This window comes from Onychostruthus taczanowskii, unplaced genomic scaffold (genome assembly GCF_017590055.1).
Source record: "Onychostruthus taczanowskii isolate IOZ18803 unplaced genomic scaffold, ASM1759005v1 scaffold81, whole genome shotgun sequence".
Taxonomy (NCBI): Eukaryota; Metazoa; Chordata; class Aves; order Passeriformes; family Passeridae; genus Onychostruthus; species Onychostruthus taczanowskii.
The window spans coordinates 443,230-462,963 of record NW_024506002.1 but is presented as its reverse complement, the minus strand read 5'-3'; the positions used below and the strand labels follow the sequence as shown (position 1 = coordinate 462,963).

General features: G+C 64.6%; 2 protein-coding genes across 4 annotated transcripts; both read right to left on the bottom strand.

Moving 5' to 3' along the window:
- Nucleotides 1-51: 51 nt before the first annotated feature.
- On the bottom strand, nucleotides 52-5,156 carry SASH3 (SAM and SH3 domain containing 3). 3 transcript variants are annotated; one of them, XM_041424373.1, is made up of 8 exons: nucleotides 4,565-5,156; nucleotides 2,280-2,372; nucleotides 1,892-2,041; nucleotides 1,662-1,812; nucleotides 1,443-1,591; nucleotides 1,101-1,307; nucleotides 705-855; nucleotides 52-629 (listed from the first exon to the last, which is right to left on the bottom strand). In XM_041424373.1, the coding sequence occupies exons 1-8, from the start codon at nucleotides 4,616-4,618 to the stop codon at nucleotides 463-465; spliced, it is 1,122 nt and encodes a 373-aa protein (XP_041280307.1). In that variant the 5' UTR covers nucleotides 4,619-5,156; the 3' UTR covers nucleotides 52-462. The 3 variants fall into 3 exon arrangements, with proteins under 3 accessions (XP_041280307.1, XP_041280309.1, XP_041280308.1); XM_041424375.1 differs by having other exon boundaries at nucleotides 52-626; XM_041424374.1 differs by having other exon boundaries at nucleotides 1,662-1,809.
- Nucleotides 5,157-5,570: 414 nt separating this feature from the next.
- XPNPEP2 (X-prolyl aminopeptidase 2) lies at nucleotides 5,571-12,945 on the bottom strand. The gene is made up of 21 exons (XM_041424310.1): nucleotides 12,871-12,945; nucleotides 11,189-11,304; nucleotides 10,399-10,567; nucleotides 10,200-10,310; nucleotides 10,058-10,121; nucleotides 9,775-9,879; nucleotides 9,567-9,653; nucleotides 9,321-9,467; nucleotides 8,935-9,226; nucleotides 8,360-8,555; nucleotides 8,139-8,228; nucleotides 7,927-8,036; nucleotides 7,763-7,840; nucleotides 7,605-7,676; nucleotides 7,440-7,500; nucleotides 7,185-7,254; nucleotides 6,967-7,071; nucleotides 6,523-6,582; nucleotides 6,268-6,344; nucleotides 6,053-6,151; nucleotides 5,571-5,795 (listed from the first exon to the last, which is right to left on the bottom strand). Exons 1-21 carry the CDS (start codon nucleotides 12,943-12,945, stop codon nucleotides 5,595-5,597), a joined length of 2,385 nt encoding a protein of 794 aa, XP_041280244.1. The 3' UTR covers nucleotides 5,571-5,594.
- Nucleotides 12,946-19,734: the final 6,789 nt, after the last annotated feature.

Sequence of the window (19,734 nt, the reverse complement as noted above, 5' to 3'; positions counted from 1 at the left end):
CTATGCGTTTCCAGGATTCTCCATCTCACACTTCCAGGGTGTCTTAGCTGTGTTATTTGCATCTTGCTGTCCCCTGTGGCAGGTGGGGGGGTCGGGGGTGTCTGTGTGTCCATGCTGAGAAGTGACAGTGTCCTGGGCAGGCTTCAGTTGCCTGCAGACACGGCTTCTGTCCCCAGCTCCCTTCCTGAGCCTGCTGGCAAACCTGGGAAGAGCAGCCAATGCCTGTGGTGTCTTGGCGGGGAGCACAGTGCCCCAGTGCTCAGAGTCCCTGCCTCGGGGCAGTGGTGCCATGCAAAATGTCCTGGGGCACCTTGTGCCCACCCAGCATCTGGCTCTGCGGCAGGGGCTGAGCTGGACCCCGAGGTGCCACCACTGGGGCTCTCCTGTTGCCCACCAGCAGCCGTCCCCTCCAATCCAGCCCCCCTATTAGGGCCAGAGTGGAAAGTGGCGGTGCTGGCGGGCTCAGGGAGATTCTGCCATGGAGGGACCCCCCATCTCGGCCTCCTCCCGGCTGCCATCCAGGGTCTCTGATCCCTCGAAGCAGCCAGAGTCCCGGGGAATGTCCCCTTTGGGCTCCGAGGGCGATGGCAGGGCCTCAGTGGTGTCACCATCCTCTGGCTCACTGGCTGCTGGGAGAGGGGCCATGGCGTTAGTGGTGCTGCTGGGGTACCCAGTGGGGTCCTGCCCCCTCCCCAGACTCTTACTGTCATAGTCCAGGAGGAGCTCGGCAGCCGTCAGCAACTTGGCGCGGTGCTGGGGGTCTGTGATGTGCAGTTCGTTCAGGTGGGTCTCCCGAAGCTCTTTGAAGTCCTCCAGGGTCTGGTACCCATTCAGCAGGAGGGTGGGGGTGTGTTCCTGGGTGGGGGGCGTGGGTACGGGTGAGCAGGGCTTGGGTGGCTCCCCCTGACCCCCAGTGCTGGCCTGTAGCTCCCCCCCCCACTTACCCCGCATTACCCAGAAATGCCCCACGTGTCCCCTCTGTGGCCCTGGGTGCTTGGTTGAAGGACCCACGAGGTGGGGGATAGTGAAGGGGAGAGGGGATGGTCACCCTGCTGGTCCCGTGCTGGGTGCTGCTGTTCCCCCCAGCCCCCGTCCCTCACCTGCAGGTTGATGCGCTCCAGCAGCTCATGGAGGGTCTTGGGCTTGAGGCGCTTGTTCCGGCTGGAGCTGCGGCTCCTGCGGGCAGGGACCGTCTCCTCAGGGATCACATCCACGTAGATGAACTTGAAGGAGCCCACCCTATTGTTGAGCAGCCCGGTCCAGGTGCCCACAGGTGGCTTCTCTATGATGCTGATGATGTCCCCTTTCTAGGCCAAGGGACATGGCACGGTGGTGGGCGCAGGTGCAGGGGGGGACAGCCAGGGAACACCCCCAGCTCAGGGGGTGCCCAGCCACCCTCCCTGCCTCCCCCCTGCCCCAGGGCCGCAGTGGCCGTGCCTCACCCGCAGCTTCAGGGAGTCCTTGTCATAGGGGCTGGGGGTGAAGTTGGTGTGGACGCGGGCCCGGCCGCAGAAGGGGCCAGTGTAGGCTGGGACGGTCTCCTCCAGCTGCTGGCTGTCCCGGGGATCACCAGGGCTGGGAATGTCGCTGCCTGCAGAGAGGAGGGGGTCAGGATGTGCCCGGCTGAGGATGTGGGGCCATCCAGTCGGGGCTGGCCTCACCGCTGGACATCTGACGTCCGAGGGCTGGGTGCCCGTCCTCCTCCTCCTCCAGCTCCAGGTACGACAAGGGCACCTTGTCATGGCTCTGCTCTTCCACGCTGCTGGCTGGGGACAGGGGGCATGGGGGCCCTTCCGCCTCCACCTCTCCCTGCTGGAGGTACCGGGGTCAGGCTGAGGGAGGGGGAGCTGTCCCCCACTCACCTGTCCGTGTCCCCACACCCCCTGCTCACCTTCCCCTCGGCCAGCGCTCTCACAGCCATCCTGCCCATCTTGCGGTTCATGGTGCGGGAGATGACCGCCCGCCACTTCCTGCCCAGCTTCGTCCCGCTGCTCCGTGTGGCCTCCTCAGGACTGGCATTGCTGGGATCATCCTCAGGGATCTGCCAGAGGGATGAAGAGTGAAGGCAGAGCCCCCCACCCTGGGCAAGCCTCAGCAGGGTCACACAGTGCTGTGAGATTCCAAATCCCACCAGTGCTGGCACCCTGGGGCTGCTCCATGACACGTGGGCCACGGGTAAGACCAGGAGTTTTGGAGAAACCAGCCCTGAAAGGGGCTGTTCCCAGGGAAGCAGGATGTGTCAAGGGCTGTTGCTGCCCCGGAGGGTGCTGGGAACTCACATTCTCCTCCAGGCTGAACTCCTCGCTTGACACGGGGGAGCTGACCTTGGACTTGCTGAAGTCCTTGAAGCTGCTGGAACGCTGTAGGGAAAGCTGGGAGCAGGGGCAGAGGTGTGAGGGGGGGGAGATGGAAAGGTGGGAAATGAGCTTCTTCCTGCATTCCCTGCCACAGCTCCTCTCTGCCCTTTGGGCTGCTCTGCCCATCCCAGGGTGATGCCAGTGCTGGGAAGAGTTTTCTGCTCTCTTCCAGGAGCTGCCATGTGTCATCAACCCCCTGGAACTGGGATGTGCAGCTCTTGGTGCCTATGCAGCTGCTTGGCACAGCATTTCCAGGGCAGGGATGCTCTGGTGTGGAGCCTGACACTGCCATGCTGGGAGCAGCCCAGGGCTGTGCCATGATGCCACCCTGGCACATGGGCCAAGCCGTGAGGGCACACAGGGCTCTGCATCTCCTCTCAGCACAGGTGGGCAGGCAGTGAAGCGCAGGTAGCACCAGAGCAACCATGTCCCTGCTGCTACCCACAGGGTCAGCTCCAGGACTGAAATCCTGGAGGATTCATCACAAATCCATGTTTTCCACCTGTGTCACCCCATAGCCCAGAGAGCACACCCCCAGCATCACCAGCTGGCTTGGTGTCACCTCCATCCTAAGACATCAAAGCTGGTATTGAATCGCAGTCCTGGTACACCTCTCCATCCCTTGCCCCTTTTAGTCTTTCCTGTGCCCCCTGCCTGCCTTCCTCTCCATGGCCTCAGGTGCCTGTCTCACATGGAAGGGTTTCTCCATGCCAGGAACACCCTTGGTGCCAGCACAGCCACCTGGTCCCAGGTGTCCCTCATCCCTGGATGGCAGCACCAGTGTGCTCACACACTGGGGCACAGTGAGCTCGGCTGCCATTGACAGCACTCTTGAGGCCCTCGGAGCACACACCACCGTGCTTGCTCTGCCACCAGCACAACCAGGGATTTCTGTTCTCAAGCAGCTCTGCCAGCTCCTGTTATGGTGGAGGCCTTTCCCAGTCCTGCACAGCCTGGCCCTCTGCTGTTCCCTCTTTATTCTCCTTCTCATTGGCTCCACCGAGCACCCCTGAGCACTCGGTTTGGCCATTGCAGAGGGCTGGCTCACGGTGCCACACCCAGCTGCACGTGGACTGTGGCTTCATGCCAGCTCCAGGTGCATCTGTGCAGAGGGGATGCTGGCTTATGCCCTGCTCCCACCCCGGTGCCCGGAATCCACGAGATCCAGGTCCACTGAACCTCCCACGGCTTCACTGCTGAGATAAAACAGCTCTGAGATAGAACTGCCCTGGGGCTGGAGGAGCCATGGAGAGCCTGGCAGTGGGATGTGAGTCAGGGGGGCCGGGCTCTCCCGGCGCAGAGCAGGAGGGGGAAGTGAGAGTGGCTGTCGCTGGGCAAGGGCAGGGGATGCCCATGGGACTGGCCGGGCTGGATGGGCCACCCCAGTGCAGGGAGGGGGACTTCACCCAGGTTTCCTGTGGGAGCTTGGCAGAACGGTGGAGCTGCCATGGCAGGATTTGTGCCTGTCATGAGCAGGACCCTGCCACCAGGCACTGCCTCTGCTCCCCGTGGTGACTTGCTGATGTTGATGCCAGCCCAGCAAAGCTTGGCAAGAGCTGAAGTGCCAGCTGGTGCGAGACCTGGCGGGGGATGAGGAGCCAGTTTTGGCCCCCACTGGTGACTTCAGCCTCCAGACTTCAGCCACATGGTGGCACATGGCCATGCCACGCAGGGGGCTCTCGAGAGGCCTGACACTGGCAGCTGGTGCTCCTGCGGCTCCAGCTCGCAGCGGTGCTGCCGGAGGAAGCGGCTGACGCACTGACAGCCCCGACCGCAGCACCTTGCTGCGCAAGAGAACTGCACAGCCGCCACCGCAGCCATGTCCCCCCAGGAAGTGACAGGCGGCCGCCCACGCCTGGGGAGGCCATGGGGGGGCGGGGGGCACAGCCTCCCCCAGCAGAGCTCCGCGGGTCCCACCGGCACCTGAGCAGGCACCCATGTCGATCCCGGGGGCTGTGCATCCCAGCAAACGTTCCAACAGGATGGAAGGCAGAGTGGGAGGTGGACAAGGCCAGGACCACGCACTGGCGAGGCCACAGTGCCTGGTGGCAGCAGGGACAAACTGATGGCAGGGCAACTGCCGTGCTGTCCCAACCCCCGGCACCAGCCCTCCCGCTCAGCATCCCACGGCAGCCCAGGCTCGGACAGCTCTGGATGTGCCGGGACATCTGCGACGCTGAGGGCACCTGGATGCAGCCATCACTCACCTTCCTGTGTCCCGGCTCCTTGTCGCCGGCGTTGGAAGGCTTGCGGCGCAGCATGGCGCTGGGGCCGGTGGCGAGGGCTCAGCGTCCGGCGGCGGCGAGCGCGGCCCGTCCCGTCCCGTCCCGTCCCGTCCCGTCCCGTCCCGTCCCGTCCCGTCCCGTCCCGTCCCGTCCCGTCCCGCGGCACCGGCACCGAGCCGGGAGCGCACAGGAAGCTGGCGGTCACATGAGAGGCCTCGCAGCCGTGCTCGGGGTGGCTGGCGAAGCGCGGGCTGGGGCAGGAGGAAGGAAACCCTCCAGCGAGCTGCGCCCTGCCCGGGGCCTCTGGGTGGGGACGGTGTGTGCGCCCTGACACTTCTCGGCCGTGCCGCCCCTCGGTGGTGCTGCCCGTGCCCTGCCTCCCCTTGGCAGTGCTGCCGCCCCTCGGTGGTGCTGCCCCTTGGCCATCTGCAGATGGGCATCGTGTGTTCCCCCGTGGAGAAGGTGACAGTCCCCAACCCCTCTGTCGTGCCCACCCCCGTGCCTGCTCGTCCTGCTGGGACATGATAGCCAAGCCCTCTGCGTGACACTTGGTCTGGGATGTCCCGTGTATCCGCAGGTCCTCCCGGCTCGGAATCACAGCCAGGTGGGACGTGCTCATGGCCACCCCGCTGCTAGCACCTGCGGGGACATCCGTGGCTGGGCTGGCTGCCCTGCATCTTCTCACTCCAAATCCTCCATCTTTTGCCCCACAATTATAATCTGCCCAAATCCATCTCCTCACTGTCGGCGTTGGCTTGGTCGCCTCGGGACTGGACAAGGTGGCACAAGCAGGGTCACAGGGGTGGGGTTGGGGGCCGGGCTCCAGCCCTAACTCGCCGGCGAGGCAACGCGCAGCGCATCGGGCGCAGCAGGGCGCAGCAGGGCCCGCCTTGCTCATGTTTAATCACAGACGAGCAAATAGAATACACCAAAAAAAAAAAAAAAAAAGGAAGTGAGGGCGGGGGAAGACCCGGCCGTGGTGGGAGGGGGTGGTAGAGCCACGGGTGCGGGATCAGGCCCCCAGCCGGCTGAGCAGCACCGAGAGCAGTGAGGCGAGGGCCAGCGTGCCCGCGGGGGCGGTGCCGGCGCTGCTCACCGGGAAGGGCTCGGTGCTCTCCTGCAGCCAGGCGTACGCCTCCTCCAGCCGCTGCCGCCGCAGCTCCGGCCCCACGTGTGCCCGGATCTTCTCGTAGTAGGAGTTCAGGTACCGGATCTGCAGCCAGACACCACCTGACCTGGGTGCCACCCCCGCCTTTGGCCTTCCCCGTCCAGCTGCCCCACACGCCGACCACTGGCCCCACCTGCAGAGCTCATTGCCCCTCTTCATCCATGCACCCATCCTTGCTCTGTCCTCATTTACTCACTCCAGCCTCATGGCATGATCCTGTTTTTTTCCTGCTTCCACCCCCCAAGCCCCTGCGCTGACCTCGCATCCCTGCTCTGCTCCCCACCCCGAGCACACCCCCGTACCTGCTCTGGGGACAGGAGGCTGAGGTCGATGAGGTTGCGGTCATAGGGCACCAGGGACACCACCTCGAAGGTCAGAAAAGGCTTCTCCCCACTCTGGTGCTGCCACAGAGAGGTGTCATTGGGTGTCCCCTACCCCCTTGGAGTTGCCCCCACACCTGACTCGATGCAGGCCCCCATGGTGTGCCACCCCTGTCACCCTGTCCCCATCGCCCTACCTCAGTCTGTGCCTCCACCACGAGGGCGATGTCCTCAATGCGGATCCCGAACTCTCCATCCCGGTAATACCCGGGCTCTGAGGGCCGGGAACAAGCCTGGTGAGCCCCCAGCCCCAGCGGCTCCCCTAGCCCACCCCAGTGGGGCTGGATCTGGCCCTTGAGTGGGGCTGAGAGCTGACACCCTGTCCCTGGTTGGGCTCTGTGCCCAGGGTTGTCCCGGAGAGCTGGGATGCCAGTTGGGGTGCTGGGACATACCGATGGAGGTGAACATGCCGGCCTCCAGTGGCACGTTGTTGGACTGGAAACCCACAGGCCCTGCAGGGACATGTGGTGGGTTAGAGCTCTGTGGATGGCACGTGCTGCAGGGACACCCCAGCAAGGACCAAGGTGCCACACCAGAGAGAACCACGGGACCAAACCAAGGACACCCCAGCAAGGACCACAGAGCCACCAAGGCAAGGACTATGGGGCCACCATGGCAAGGACCACCGCAAGGACAAGGATCATCCCAGTAAGGACCTTGGGACCACCTCAGCAAGGATCATGGGGCCACGCTGGCAAAGACCGCAAGATGTTGCAAGTAGGGATTTCCCTGCCCCTTATAGAGGCTCTGCTGGGCAGCCCCCAATGAGCTCCTGTCCTCATCCCTGTCCCCATAGCTCAGCCCACATGCCCAGCACCAGTGCTGGTGGCACCTACACTCATGGACTGAGAGGAAGTTGCCAATGCCGTGGCCGGTCCCATGGCCATAGTTGAGTCCAACATGCCAGAGTGCCCGGCGGGCAAAGGACTCCACCGTTCTCCCTGGGGAATGAAAAGGTGAGATGGGGGCCAAGGAGCCCATCGGGCTCCGCCATGCCTTCCTGCTTCCTGTGCCAGGGGTTCTGTGCAGGGCCAATGCTGGGTTTGGCACCCACCTGCTGTGTTGGATGGGAAGATGAGGCGGGAGAGGTCAATGTTGCCCATCAGCACGCGGGTGTAGGCTTCCTGTACAGCATGGCAGGGGGTGAGTGTGGTGGTACCCAGAAACCCACCCCTGCACATCCAGCCCTGGCCAGGACCTGATGCTGGGCACCATAGGGAGTGCTGGGTGGTGCAGGGGGGTGCTGGGCATCTCAGGGTTGCCCTGGGAAGTGCAGGGGGGTGTTGGCTGACACAGGAGGGGCTGGTACCTTCTGGAGCGGGGTGGGCTCACCCCAGTGCACCGTGCGAGTGATGTCTGTTGTCCCATCCCTGCAAAGGGGGATCGTGAATGGGGCTGATGCAGCCCCAGCACTGGCTTTGGGGGCCCCTGGATGTGGGGCTGTGGTGGGGGGTCTCTGTTCAAAGCTACGCACAGATATTGCCCTCCGGTGTCAAAAAGATACATCTCTCTCGCAGACAGCGTCCGGCTGCTCCCGTTGGAGGGGCTGCGAGGGGAGGTGGGTCAGAGTCCCCTCCCAGCTGCCCATTGCCCACCGCCCCCTGCCCACTGCCCACTGCTGCCCAGCCATGCCTGTAGTGAGCTAGCGCTGCGTTGAGCCCGCTGGCCGAGATGGACTGGAAGCTGGGCCCACGGCTGTGCTCCTGCGCCCTGGAAGGCAGCAGGGAGAAAGGGAGGTGCTGAGGGTCCCCGGCTGCCCTTCCCTGGGCAGGGCAGGCCGGGGGGGCAGCACTGACCAGCGAAATGCATCGATCTGCTGAGCCCCTGAAAACTCGTCCACCTGCCCCTGCGGGACTGTCTTCTCCAGCCACAGCAGGTACTGGATGACGGCCACCGCATCCCGGACCTGGGGGTACCCGGTGACAGCGGGGAGGGGGCATCGGCACCCTGCTTCCTCCGGTCACCCCCACGTTCTGCAGGGGACTGTGGGGAGGGGGACAGCCCTTACGTGGGCAGCTCGCAGCATCTCCTGCTCGTGGGTGTTTTTCACAGCCTTGGCCATCATCACAGGCGAGTAGCTCTCCTCTAGCAGCTTCTCCTGTGAGAGCAGGCAGAAAGTGACACAGCTACCTGTCCCCTCAGGTGCCGGGTGCGGCCACAATGCGGTGACATGGGGCCGGCCCCGAGCATGCAGGACCCACATGCCCCATGGCCAGGTTCGGTGCCCACCTGGGGGATGATGGAGTAGAGGCCATAGGTGGTGTACTCGGTGCCCAGCCACACGGTGACGTTGCCCTGGGCGTAGGAGAGCAGGTGGGCGCTCACCTGCCCGTACTCCTGCAGCTCCACGCACAGCGGCCCCGGGCAGCCCGAGCGCAGGGACTCCCGCGCCGCCACCGAGAGCCGGGACTCCTCCACGAACAGGCTGGGGAGGGAGCGGGCACAGACGTGGCGGTCACCTGCTGCCTTTGGTCCCCCCAAGTCCGGCCACACCAGCAGAAAGGAGGGACCTGGGGGGCTGTGAGGGGATGCTGGGCTGGGAGTGGGAGAAACTGAGGCTGTGAGGAAAGGGAGTGTGCCGTGCCCTGGAGTGGGCTGAGAGCAGGGGGACGGATTGGGAAAGATGTGTGTGTGGCTCAGAAGGACAGTCAGTGGGGCTGGGCATGGCAGGATGGAGTGGCTTTGGGGATAAGGGGCTGAGAGAAGGGTCCCATGGGGGCTGGATCAGGAAAGGAAGGCTGGAAGGAGGGTGGGTGGTGACCCCCCCCCTCCAAGCCCTGTGCCCACAGGGATGTGCTGCCCACCTTATGGTCGTGTTGGTCAGGAGGGTGTAGGAGTAGAAGACAGGGTTGTAGGGGATGTCATCTCCGCGGAGGTTGAAGAGCCCTGCCAGGAACGAGACCTCTGCACTCGTGACTGACACCGCCCTCCCACCGCCGGGGTTCAATCCCGTGGCCCCTGCCGTGATCCCAGCACGGCACCGTGGCTGCTTACAGGCTGTCTCCTCCAGCCCCGACAGCAGCACGGCTGTGGGGCGCTGCACGTGCTGCTCCATCTGCTGCCGGATCCCAGCCACCTTCTCCTGCCAGCTGCTCCCTGCCAGTCGGGAAAGTGGTCGGCTCAGCGCAGGGACCACCGCGGCCCCAGGCTGGGGGTGCTGTGGGTGGGCTGCGGGAGGCTGAGGTCAGACCTGTGAACTCTGCTGGGAGGCTGTAGATCTCACTGGAGGAGGGAAGGGGTCTCTGGTCACCCCATGCCTGATCCACAAGGTTGGTCTCGAGGGGGAGCAGGGTCCGGCCGGAGCCGTGCAGAGCCTGGCTGTAGCTCTTCCAGGTGTCTGGGGGGTGAGCAGCCCGCAGGTTTGGGCTCCTGGTAAATTCACACCCAGGGGCTGCCCTCCCGTGGGCAGGGTGACCCACGTGTCAGCCAGCCCTACCGATGGAGAAGAGGAAGGGGTCCAAACTGACGTTCCCCTCCTCAGGAACCTTTTTCAAGATCCACATCCCAATGGACTCGATCGAGGCTGCAGGAGAGAGCTGGGTAGCACCGCGAATTTGCGCTGAGCCCAGAGGAGGCTGTGGCAGGGGCTGGAGGGTCCCTGGGAGCGGGGAGACTCAGAAGCCCCCCATCCTGCCTCCACTGACTTGTCCTCTGCAGCTCCCAGTTGCAGTCCAGCTCCCGTTCCGCCTGGGTCCAGTAGCGGCTGTCAGTCCACAGGGCAGCCTTGTCCTGCGTCACCACAGCGGTGCCTGGGACAGGGGTGGGGGCTCAGGGCTCACTTCTTTCTCTCTCCCTGCGGCCGGCAGGGACCCCCAGCGGCTCTCAGGGAGTGAGACCATGCCGTGCGCACGGATCCCCAGCAATGAGGACCAGCAGGCAGGTGCCAGCCCCCGAGCAGCGGCCCCAGGATTTGGGGGGTGCCCTCACCTGCAGAGCCGGTGAAACCAGTGAGCCAGCCCAGCCGGGCGTCCCGTTCGGAGATGTACTCGCTCTGGAGCCGGGATGGAGCCATAAGAGGTGGCTGTGGGCAAGGAGCGGGTCCCCGGGGTGCGGGGGACTCCCACCTTACCATGTGGGCATCCGTGGAGGGCACGATGTAGGCGTGGACGCCGTGGGTCTGCATGATGCCCCGCAGCACAGCCAGACGCGCCGTCGTGTTGGTGGCCGTCGGTGGCAGGTACTGGTGGCACAGGGAGACGTGCTGGGACTGGGGGGGACCCTATGCCGGGGGTCTCGGGAACAGGGAGGGGGAGCAAGACGGGGCTCACCGGCGGGTCCGCGGAGCAATCCCGGATGTCATTCCTGGTGGAAGGAGCCTGTGGCGCCCACCCTGAAGCACAGCCTGTGGGCACGGCGGCACCCGGGAGCCTCAGACTGCAGCCTGGGGGCTTGCTGGACCTCTGCTCCAGCCCGGAACAGCACCAGGCAGCTGTGACCCTCGTCCCCAGCCCCAAACACCAGCCAGCCAAGCTTGGGACTTTTTGCAAAACTCAGTGGTTTTAGCCCCAGGAATAGTGGATGAAAAACAACATCATCCCCTTGTTCAAGAGAAGATAAATCTGCCTGCGGTACAGTGGGATCATCACGGGGAGCAGCTGGTGCCCAGCAAAGAGCACGGAGGGGCTGGCAGGAGCCCAGCACTGGGGCTGCAGAAGGAACTGGCTGATGGTGGGGCCATGTCCTGCTGGACCTGACCTCTCCCCAGGGCTGCTTGGCACGGGGTCCCACCAGCGCTCCCTGGGCTCTCCATCACCAGCTGGCACCTGGCCTCTCACTTTGGGCCAAAGGCACACAGCTTGGGTTCGTGGACAATGCATGAGGGGGTCTTCCTCAGCATGAGGGGCCTTGGGTAGCAGGGGGTCTGCTTCTTACCTGTCACCTGCCCCGGGCCCGCCCCTGAGGCAGCCGGGCAGGGTGAGCCCCGCGACACAGTGTGGCTCCTACCCCGGTGTGCCCCACCTTTGCTTCACGCAGAGCTGCGGCTGGGGCATCCCAGGTTTTCCACATGTGGCTCCTGGGGGACCCCAGTTGTGCCGCCCACCCCAGCGCCCCGCGCACCTTCTGCCGTGCCGCAGAGCAGGAGCGCCCAGGCTGCGATCCAGAGCGGGGGGCACATGGCTGCCCCGGCCGGCCGCGACGGGCACCAAGTGCGCGACAGGTCCCTCCTCCCGTGCCTTTGCCCCAGGGGCAGAGGGATGCGGAATGGGAGGGACGAGGCCTCAGCAGATACAGGGCGTGGGGGCCAGGGTTGTTGTCCCTTTGAAAAGTGAATTCCACTGCTAAATAAAAGCAAACAGCAAAATCAGCACAAAGTCCAAAGATCCTGCAGGAGCAGAAGTGGGAGCGTGCCAGCTAAGCCTGGCACCACCTAATGGCCAGGGAGAGGTCAGGGAAAGGCTTTGCTCCCTGAGGAACCCCTGTGTTTTGGATCTATGGAGAGCTGACATGGGATCTCTGGGGTGAGGGCCAGATGTCCCCCAAGCCAATCAGCCCCCGAAGCCATCCCTTCTCCTCCACAGGACATGGAGCCATGCAGGTGGGCACCAGCCCCTGTTCAGTGCCCATGACCAGCAGCCTCTGCTGAGGCTGCACAGGGACCTGTGTTCCACGGGAGGATCCTGCTGGGATGTGCCCTTTGTCCCTCCAGGCCCATCAGCTCCGCACCTCCTTGCATCTGCCTTGCTAAAACCTCATTATCTCTATCATAAGGAGCCTTGGCCCCGAGGCCTGTCACTTTGATTGCACAGGTAATTCCTCCAGCAGCTTTAATGACTCTGGCTGTCTGCTGGGAGAGGGGCAGACCTGCTGCCACAGGCATTGGAGGTGTCCGTCCCTGGGACGGACACAGATCTCCAGGGATGAATGCACGTCCCCACCCAGGACAGGTCAGGGGTCACACATTGGTTGGGTCTGGAAAGGACATCAGAGATCCTCTCGTTTTGACCCTCTGCCATAGGCAGAGACAGCTTCCACTATTCCAGGTGTCTCCAAGCTCCTTCCAGCCTGGCCTTGGACACTTCCAGGGATGGGGCAGCCACAGCTGTTCTGGACAACTGCTGCTGGGGCCTCCCCACCTTCATAGGGAAGATTTTCCTCCATCTATGTAATCCACACCAACTCTCTTTAATTTAAAACCACCCTGCCTCAATCTGTTGTAATGGGCCCTGCCAAAACATTTGTCCCCACAGATTCACATCCCCACCCTCCCAGAGCACTTCCTACAGGATCACTGCTTATCACAGCCCTTGAAGGTCTTTGGGATGAGATCCCCTGTTCCTGGGCCTGGGGTCCCTGCAGCCCAGCTCTCACAGGCTCAGCTCAAGGCCAGACAAAGCTGGATTTGTGTGGGGACTATGAACTCTCCTAGCTGCTGCCTCTTCCCAGTGGCACTTCATGGCCTGTTGGGCACACGGGTGTTTACCCCTCTACCCTTGCAATGACAGTCTGGCTGTGTCAGCACACCGACTGTCCAGCTGTGTCACTGAAATCTCTGGCTGTGTCACTGTTCTGACTGTCCAGCTGTGTCCTCTCAGGGACAGTTCTGCTGTGTCCCCACACTGTCTGGTGTGTCCACGCCTGCCTGTCCAGCAGTGTCACCATTCCACCCGCCGTGACACCGCTCCGACTGTCCGGCTGTGGCACTGGGACCCTGCTCACCACGAGGTGGCACCAGGGCTGCGCCGTGGAGCCGCAGACCCCTGTCCCGTGTCCCACTGTCCTGTGTCCTGTCCCTAACCAACCTGCAGCTCCGGCAGCAGCAGAGCCGGGGGGGCCCGGGCCATCCGCTCCGTCCGGCTGAGCCCTGGAACGCTCATGTCATGAACGCTCTCGGGCTGCCTGTGCCGGGCATCACCCGCTGGTCCCCCCCAGAGACAGGTGGGAGAGGGACACCAAAGCTGCTGCGATTGTTACGCAGTTTCCCAAGGACGCGGTTCGGTGCCGCGGGTACAGTCAGACAGCACTTTGCTGCCATCCTGTTCATTAGTGAGACGCGTTAATGGGGCTTCGTCCTCCCTGTCTGGTTCCTGCGGGGCCGGGGGCGGGGGCTGCACTCCTCAGCCCAGGGCTGCACCCCACTCCCGGGGGTCCCCACGGCAAGGGAGATCCTCACCCCCTTTACTCCTGCCCTTTGAGCTCCACCCTGCAGTGCCCTCCCACGCGGTGCCATCACCCGCAATGGCAGCCCCCTCCTCGCCCGGCTCGGGGGTGGCACGGGCCGTCCCCGGGGACCCCGGGCCGCGTGTCGCTCCGAGCCAGCGTCAACAGGACGAAGCTCCTTGGCCGCCGTGCGTCCGGTGGGGCCCGTCCCTCCCGCGGGAGGTTTCCTCGAAGACGAGCCGGAGGAAGGCTTTGGGGGGACATCCTCCCTTTGTGGGCTATTGTTGGCCTTCCGTCACCTGCAGGGGCCGCGGGGTGACTCAGGCCGGGGAGACGCGCCCGGCAAACAGGACGCGGGGAGGGCGAGCGGCCGCAGGAATGCGGAAGCCGCTGGTGGCACCGGGATGCTGCCAGGATCCCTGAGGGTGCCCTGGCAGGCTGGGTGTGCCCAAGGGCGGGCTGGGGCGTCCTCCCTGCACCGCAGAGCTGGGCAGCTGGGTTGCGGGGATGAGGCTACAGCTCCTGCTCCCCCTGAAGAAGCACTTTGGGGTGCACAGCACTGGCAGGGGGTGCTGACCCCACATTGGACCAGAAGCGGGGCCTGCAGGAGAGCCTGGCTGGGGGGAGAGGCCGCAGTCAACAGGGCTGGAACAGGTTCAGGGGATGTGCCCCTCCCGTGGTACCACAGACATGTGTGGGGCTGTGACATGGTACCCACACAACGGGTACAGCCTCTCCTTACATCCCCCCACTCCTCCTGTAGCCCCTCCTAGAGTCCCCCCTCACAACCCAATGCAGTCAGCAGCCCCTCCTAGAGCTGCCCCATACACCCACCCCCCATACAACTCCTCCTTCGGTCCCCCCATATGCCCCTCTTTGCCCCCACACCCTGTCTGGGCCACCCCCTGCCCCCTCACCCTGCTGGCAAGGGCTCTCTCGGGGTGCAGTTTTAGTTGTGATCCACCTTTTTGAGGGTCGATGACACCCACCTTTGTGGAGGCTCACCCTGGCCAGGTGCCCCCAAAGCTACTGCATCACTGCCTCCTCAACTGAGCAGGCAGGGAAAATACAAAGAAAAGATTGAGATAAGGACCAGTACATCACCAGATGTAGGCATGGGTAAAACAGACTCAGTTTGGGGAAATTATTGGAATTTCACAAAATCATGGAATAATGGAATGGTTTGGGTTAGAAGCGACCTTAAAGCCCATCTTGCTCCAAGCTCCTGTCATGGGCAGGGACACGTTCCACTATCCCAGGTAGCTCAAAGCCCTGTCCAGCCTGGCCTTGGACACTTCCAGGGATCCAGGGGCAGCCACAGCTGCTCTGAGCAACCTGTGGCAGGGCCTCACCCCCTCACAGCCATGAATTTCTTCCTAATATCTGATTTAAATCTCCCCTTTTATATATTTATCACCAATCAAATCAGAGCAGGGTAATGAGAAAAACTCCCAAACCTTAACCCCTTTTCCCACCTCTCCCTTCCTCTTGGGTCCAAAGTCATTCCTGATTTCTCTCCCTTCTCCCCTCTGCAATGTGGGCTGTGGGCAATTCACCACACACTGACCCCTCTGCAGACACTGCCTGGCTGGGGGGGCTGGAGGGGACAGTGGGCGGGCAGGACAGGCCCCTGCCCCCTTGGGTGCCAGGGGAAGGGGGGCACTGGGAGGGGTTGCGTGTGCCAGGTGAAGTGGAGGGTCCCAGAATCTGAGGATCAGGCTGGGACGGGGGTCCCAGGACGAGGGCGGAAGGGGACATGCTGGATCCAGGCTGTGCAGGGGTCCCACGCCAAGGTGGATGCAGTGTTAGGATCTGGGTGGGGGGTGTCCCAGCACCGTGCAGGGTAGGGAGTCCTGGACCAGGCTGGGCAGAGGCCGGGCTAGGCTGGGAGCGGGTCCCAGATTCGGGCTGGATGGGAGCCCCTGGACAAGCTGGGGTGGTCTCAGAGCGCTGGGGACACGATGAGGGGACTGCGGGCGGGGAATCCCCCGGAGGATGTGCCGGGAGGAGATCCGGCACCAAACCGGGATCGGGGGGAACCCGCTGAGGTGTCCCAGCGGCGGGGCGGGGCAGGGCGGGGGGCGGACACCTCCCCCCCATCCCGGGGGCCAGATGACGGGAGGCGGCGGGGCCGGGCCGGGCTCTCACCGCCTACAAATGCGGCTCCCCCGGCGGCCGCCCCCGCCGCCCCCCGCCGGCTCCTGGCCCCGCTGCTGCTGCTGCTGCTGCTGCTCGGGCTCGTCCTGGCCGCCCCCGGTGAGAGCGGAACACCCGCGGGGAGCCCACGCCAGCAGCGGGGGATGAAGGGAGGGAGTGAGGAAAGAGGGGACCGCGGGGACCGCGCCGGGGTGGCCGCGGGTTGGGGGGCGCAGGGATCCGCTGCGGCTGGGCTGGGGAAAGACAAAGCGCTTTCTTTGGAGCCAAAAACCCACGGTCCCCGTGGGAGCGGGAGCGTCCCGAGCCGCGGTGACAGCCCCGGACATCGCCGGGTCCCGCAACCGGACCCACGCGGGGCACGGCCCCGGCCCCGGCTGCCAACAGACCCCGCGGGGGCGCCGGGACAGGAGCTGGGACCAAAGCATCCCCGCCCTGCACCCAGGGGAGCAGAGCATCCCGGCTCCAGGGCCCCGGGGGAACGGAACCACTGCTCGGAGTACCGGCACCAGGCACGACGGGGATGCGAGCAGCGGCTCGGGGTGAAGGGCTGAGTGTCTCGGTGGCTCAGAGAAAGGGGTGGCTGTGCGGAGGGCTGGGGCCGAAAGCAGCGGCCGAGCAGCCGCATGTCCCGCGCTCCGGCTGGTGGCCGTGGCCGCACGAGGTGGCCATGGATGGCACAGGTGGCCGGGCCGTGCCGGCACAGGAAGCGCTTGGCAGCGACGGCTCTTGTTGGGGACAATCCAGGAAACCGGCCGGCCCAGGGCCAGGCAGCCCTACGGTACTGCTGTCCCTGTCCTGCGTGGGGGGACACGTGGCTAACGCTGTTCCTGATTTCCTCAGGGCCGCTGGGGAAGGCGCCGGACGGGAAGGATGCCCAGGGTGGTCTCACCCGAAGGCTGGTGCGGCCGCGGGGGGCACGGCGTGGGACCGGCCAGCGGCCCGGGGGCTGGCGGAGGTACCGGCGGCCCCGGCCCCGGCTCTCCCACAAGGGGCCCATGCCATTCTGAGCCAGGTGAGATGCAGTGGGGCACGGGAGATGCAGGGAAACGTGTGACAGTGCCGTGAGGAAACTCGTATGTACTTGGGCTTGCTCTCGTTGCAGGGGCACCACCAGCCTTCCGCGGACACGGCTTCCATTGCTCGCGCCCCGTTCTCGCCCGATCCGCTCATCGTCCGGCCCTGAGCCTGGGGTCCCCCCTGTAAGGCCTCGGCCGGCCCCACCTTCTCCCGGCAGTTGTCCGTGATGCCGTGTCTGGCACTGTGGCCTCTCCTCACTGCCTGTAGGGCCGGCTGGATGGGGGGTGCCCACAGAGGGGCCAGGGTTGCCACGATGCCCTGGTGGGCATGGGACGACTGGCTCGGGCATCGGCCCGCTGGGACCACGGGCTTTGTGCAAAGCACTTTGTCAGGCAGAGCAGCTTCTCCTCAGGGGTCTCTGAGCTCTCTCGGGGTCCTGCCCCAGCCCTGTCTGTCACCCTCACGCCAGGGGGAGCACACAGCTTGTCCTGGGTCTATTTATTCCCATGGTGCTCATCCCACACCCTGAGTTGCCTGCTCTCCCTTTCCCACTGGGAGACCCACCTCGTGGTGGAGTGGGGTGCCCACCCAGGACACACTGTGGGGCCCTGGGCCCCTCTGCTTCATGCCATGGGACAGCAGGAATGGGGGGCACTGGGGTCTCTGTCAAGCTCTGCCATGCACCAAAGGAGCGGCCCTGGCTCTGAGCTGGGCCCTGCTGATTGTCTTCTGTGTCTGTAAAGATTTATTCCATGTAAATACATCTTTATAATAAAGAGTTATGATTATTAAGTCAGGAAATGCTGATTTCTGAAGGGCAGGTTGGGGCTGCTCTCCTGCTGGTGCGGAGGGATCTGAGGTCCCTCTGCTTCCTCCTGGGGCTGTCTATAGACACTGGGGGTCATGGCTGGGGCCATGGCAGCCCCTTTCCCAGCCCATTGCTGGCAGAGAAGGTGCTCAGCAAGGAGTGAAGCCGTGTGCTGAGCCTGTGGAATTGGCAAGGAGGGTGGGAAAACACAGGTCAGAGGGGCTGGGAGATGGAGGAGGGGATGCTGGAAGGGCACAGGGATGCTGGTCCTCCACAGGGAGGACCTGCATCCCTGTCCCTTGTGTTCAGTCACTGATATCCCTGGCATCCCTGTTTCTGGTGTCCCTGTCCCTGGTATCCCTGGCATCCCTCCGCTACGTGTCCCCACCCCATGGGGCTGAGTGTGAGCAGGACCCATATGGGTGACAGGAGGGTCAAGGCTTAGAGGACTGAGGATCCTTGTAGGATCCTGCAGGTGGGGAGGAGGGCTGAGCCCTGCAAAGGGCTGGGACTCCACGGAACAGGACACCCCCAGCCACGGCTGGGACGCTGGGAGAGGGGGTGCCCATGCGGGGCCTCCAAACCCCTCACTGTTTGCAGGGGGGCTGCCCACTTTCCGGGCGCGGGGCTGCGGGCAGGGGTCGGCAGTGCCGGCGGGGAGGGGGTTAAGGAGCTGTGGAGGAGCGGAAGGGCTGCAGCTGCGGGCTGGGGAAGCGCCGGGACCCAGCTGGCCTCCATTAGCTCATCCGCCGGGACCGGGAGGGATGCGCTGCCCGGCCCCGCGCCAGCGCTCCGGCCGCGTGGCCACCGCGCCCGCCGCACGAGCCGCGACCCCCGGCACCCGCGGGGCCCTGCGAGCCACTGCTGCCCCGCTGCCAGCTGCCCTGAGACCCTGCCACCCCCACCCGGCTTCACGGCCACCCCAGGAGTCACTGCCAGTGCCCCCATGATGGTCTGGGTGGGTGGGCAAGGGTTGCCCACCCACTGCTCAGTCCTGTCCTAGCCCCCATGCCCAGTTTTCCAGACCCAGCAGCCTCGCAGAGCTGGAGTGGAGCAGGACATGGTGCCCCAGCCACAGCCCCCTCCAGCTACCCCCAGCTCCAGCTCTGGGATGTTGGGGGGTTACTGCTCCTCCACTGCCAGCCTACAGTGCTGCTGCTGGTTTGAACTGGGAGAGCTCTCCCCTTGCACTTCAAACCGCCTCTCAATGCCCGCGGTCTGCCTCCCCAGCTGCAGCAGCAGGCACCTTGCCCAAGAGATTTGGTGAGGTACCTGCTGCAGCACTAGCAGTGGGGGGCCTGGCAGACCCCTGGAGCAACTGCTGTGGCCGTGGCAGCAAGGCACCGATGTCCCACGTGCCCCAGGAATCGCCGAGCCCCAAGTGCTTGGGCTGCAGCCAGGGGCTGCACAGCTGAGCCCTGACCCCAGCCCTCCTGCACCAGCCTGAAAGGAGGAGGCCAGGGAGGACCTCCTGGCTGGGCTGTGGCCAGCCTGGAAGGAGGAAAAGGCTTCTGGGCTGGGAGACCTAAGGAATCTCTGGCTCTTCCTGGCCTGGCCGGCTGCCCACAGGCAGGTGGGAGCTGCTGAGCTCGGCCATGCTCCCTGTACCTCGTGTGCCACAGCAGTGCCAGATCTCCTGTACTGCAACAGGAGGTGGGGCAGAGTGGGCAGCAGGCACAGGGGCAGTGCTGGGGACATGGGCAGAGGGGCACGGGGCAGTCCTGTCCCACTTGCTGTGCAAGCAGGGTCTGTCCTAGCAGGGCAAGGATGGGATCTGCCAGGTCCCAGCTCACCGAGCACAGAAAGAGGGATGCCAGGGGCACGGGGAGAGGGCTGAGCAGACGCAGGAGCTCTGCAGTCCTCGGAGACCTTTGGCTGTGCCTGGGGGGACAAGGAGAGCTCACTGCCCACCTAGGGCTGGCAAGGGATGTTCAGTGTGACCGTGGGACACCGCCAACTAGCCCCTCCAGCACCACCACCTGGGTACCACCAGCATCCCTCAGTGCCCATGTTCAAGGTGGGCTGATGCATGAATGAGACCCCCAGAGCTGCACCCCAACAGCCTCCATGGTCCCCCGCAAGGATCCCTGCGCCCTCCCAAGGAGGAGGATGGGCAGGCCCAGGCTTTGTCCCATCCCCAGGGAGCATCAGAGCTCCCCTCTTGCTCCGGCATTTCCGCCGGCAGTGGCAGGAATGTGGTGACCGCGGGAACAATGCCGGCACCTAGCACTGGTCACCTCCGTGACAGCACTGGAGCAGCTGCCCAGGCACAGCCCTGCTCCCAAGGAGCCGGCAGGAAGCAGATGGAGATGACACCGGCCGCCATTTCCTGCAGCAGGACGTGCGGGCTTTCTCCACCGCCGCTCCCCTTGCTGGCCCAGCAGGGCCTTGGGCACCACAGGCACCACTGCTCTGGGCTGCCGAAGCCGTGTGCCGCACACAGGCACCAGCACCCTGCTGCACCTGGCCGGACCCAGTGCCATCTCCATCCCGGTGTGGCACGTGCCACCACCCACGGTGGAAC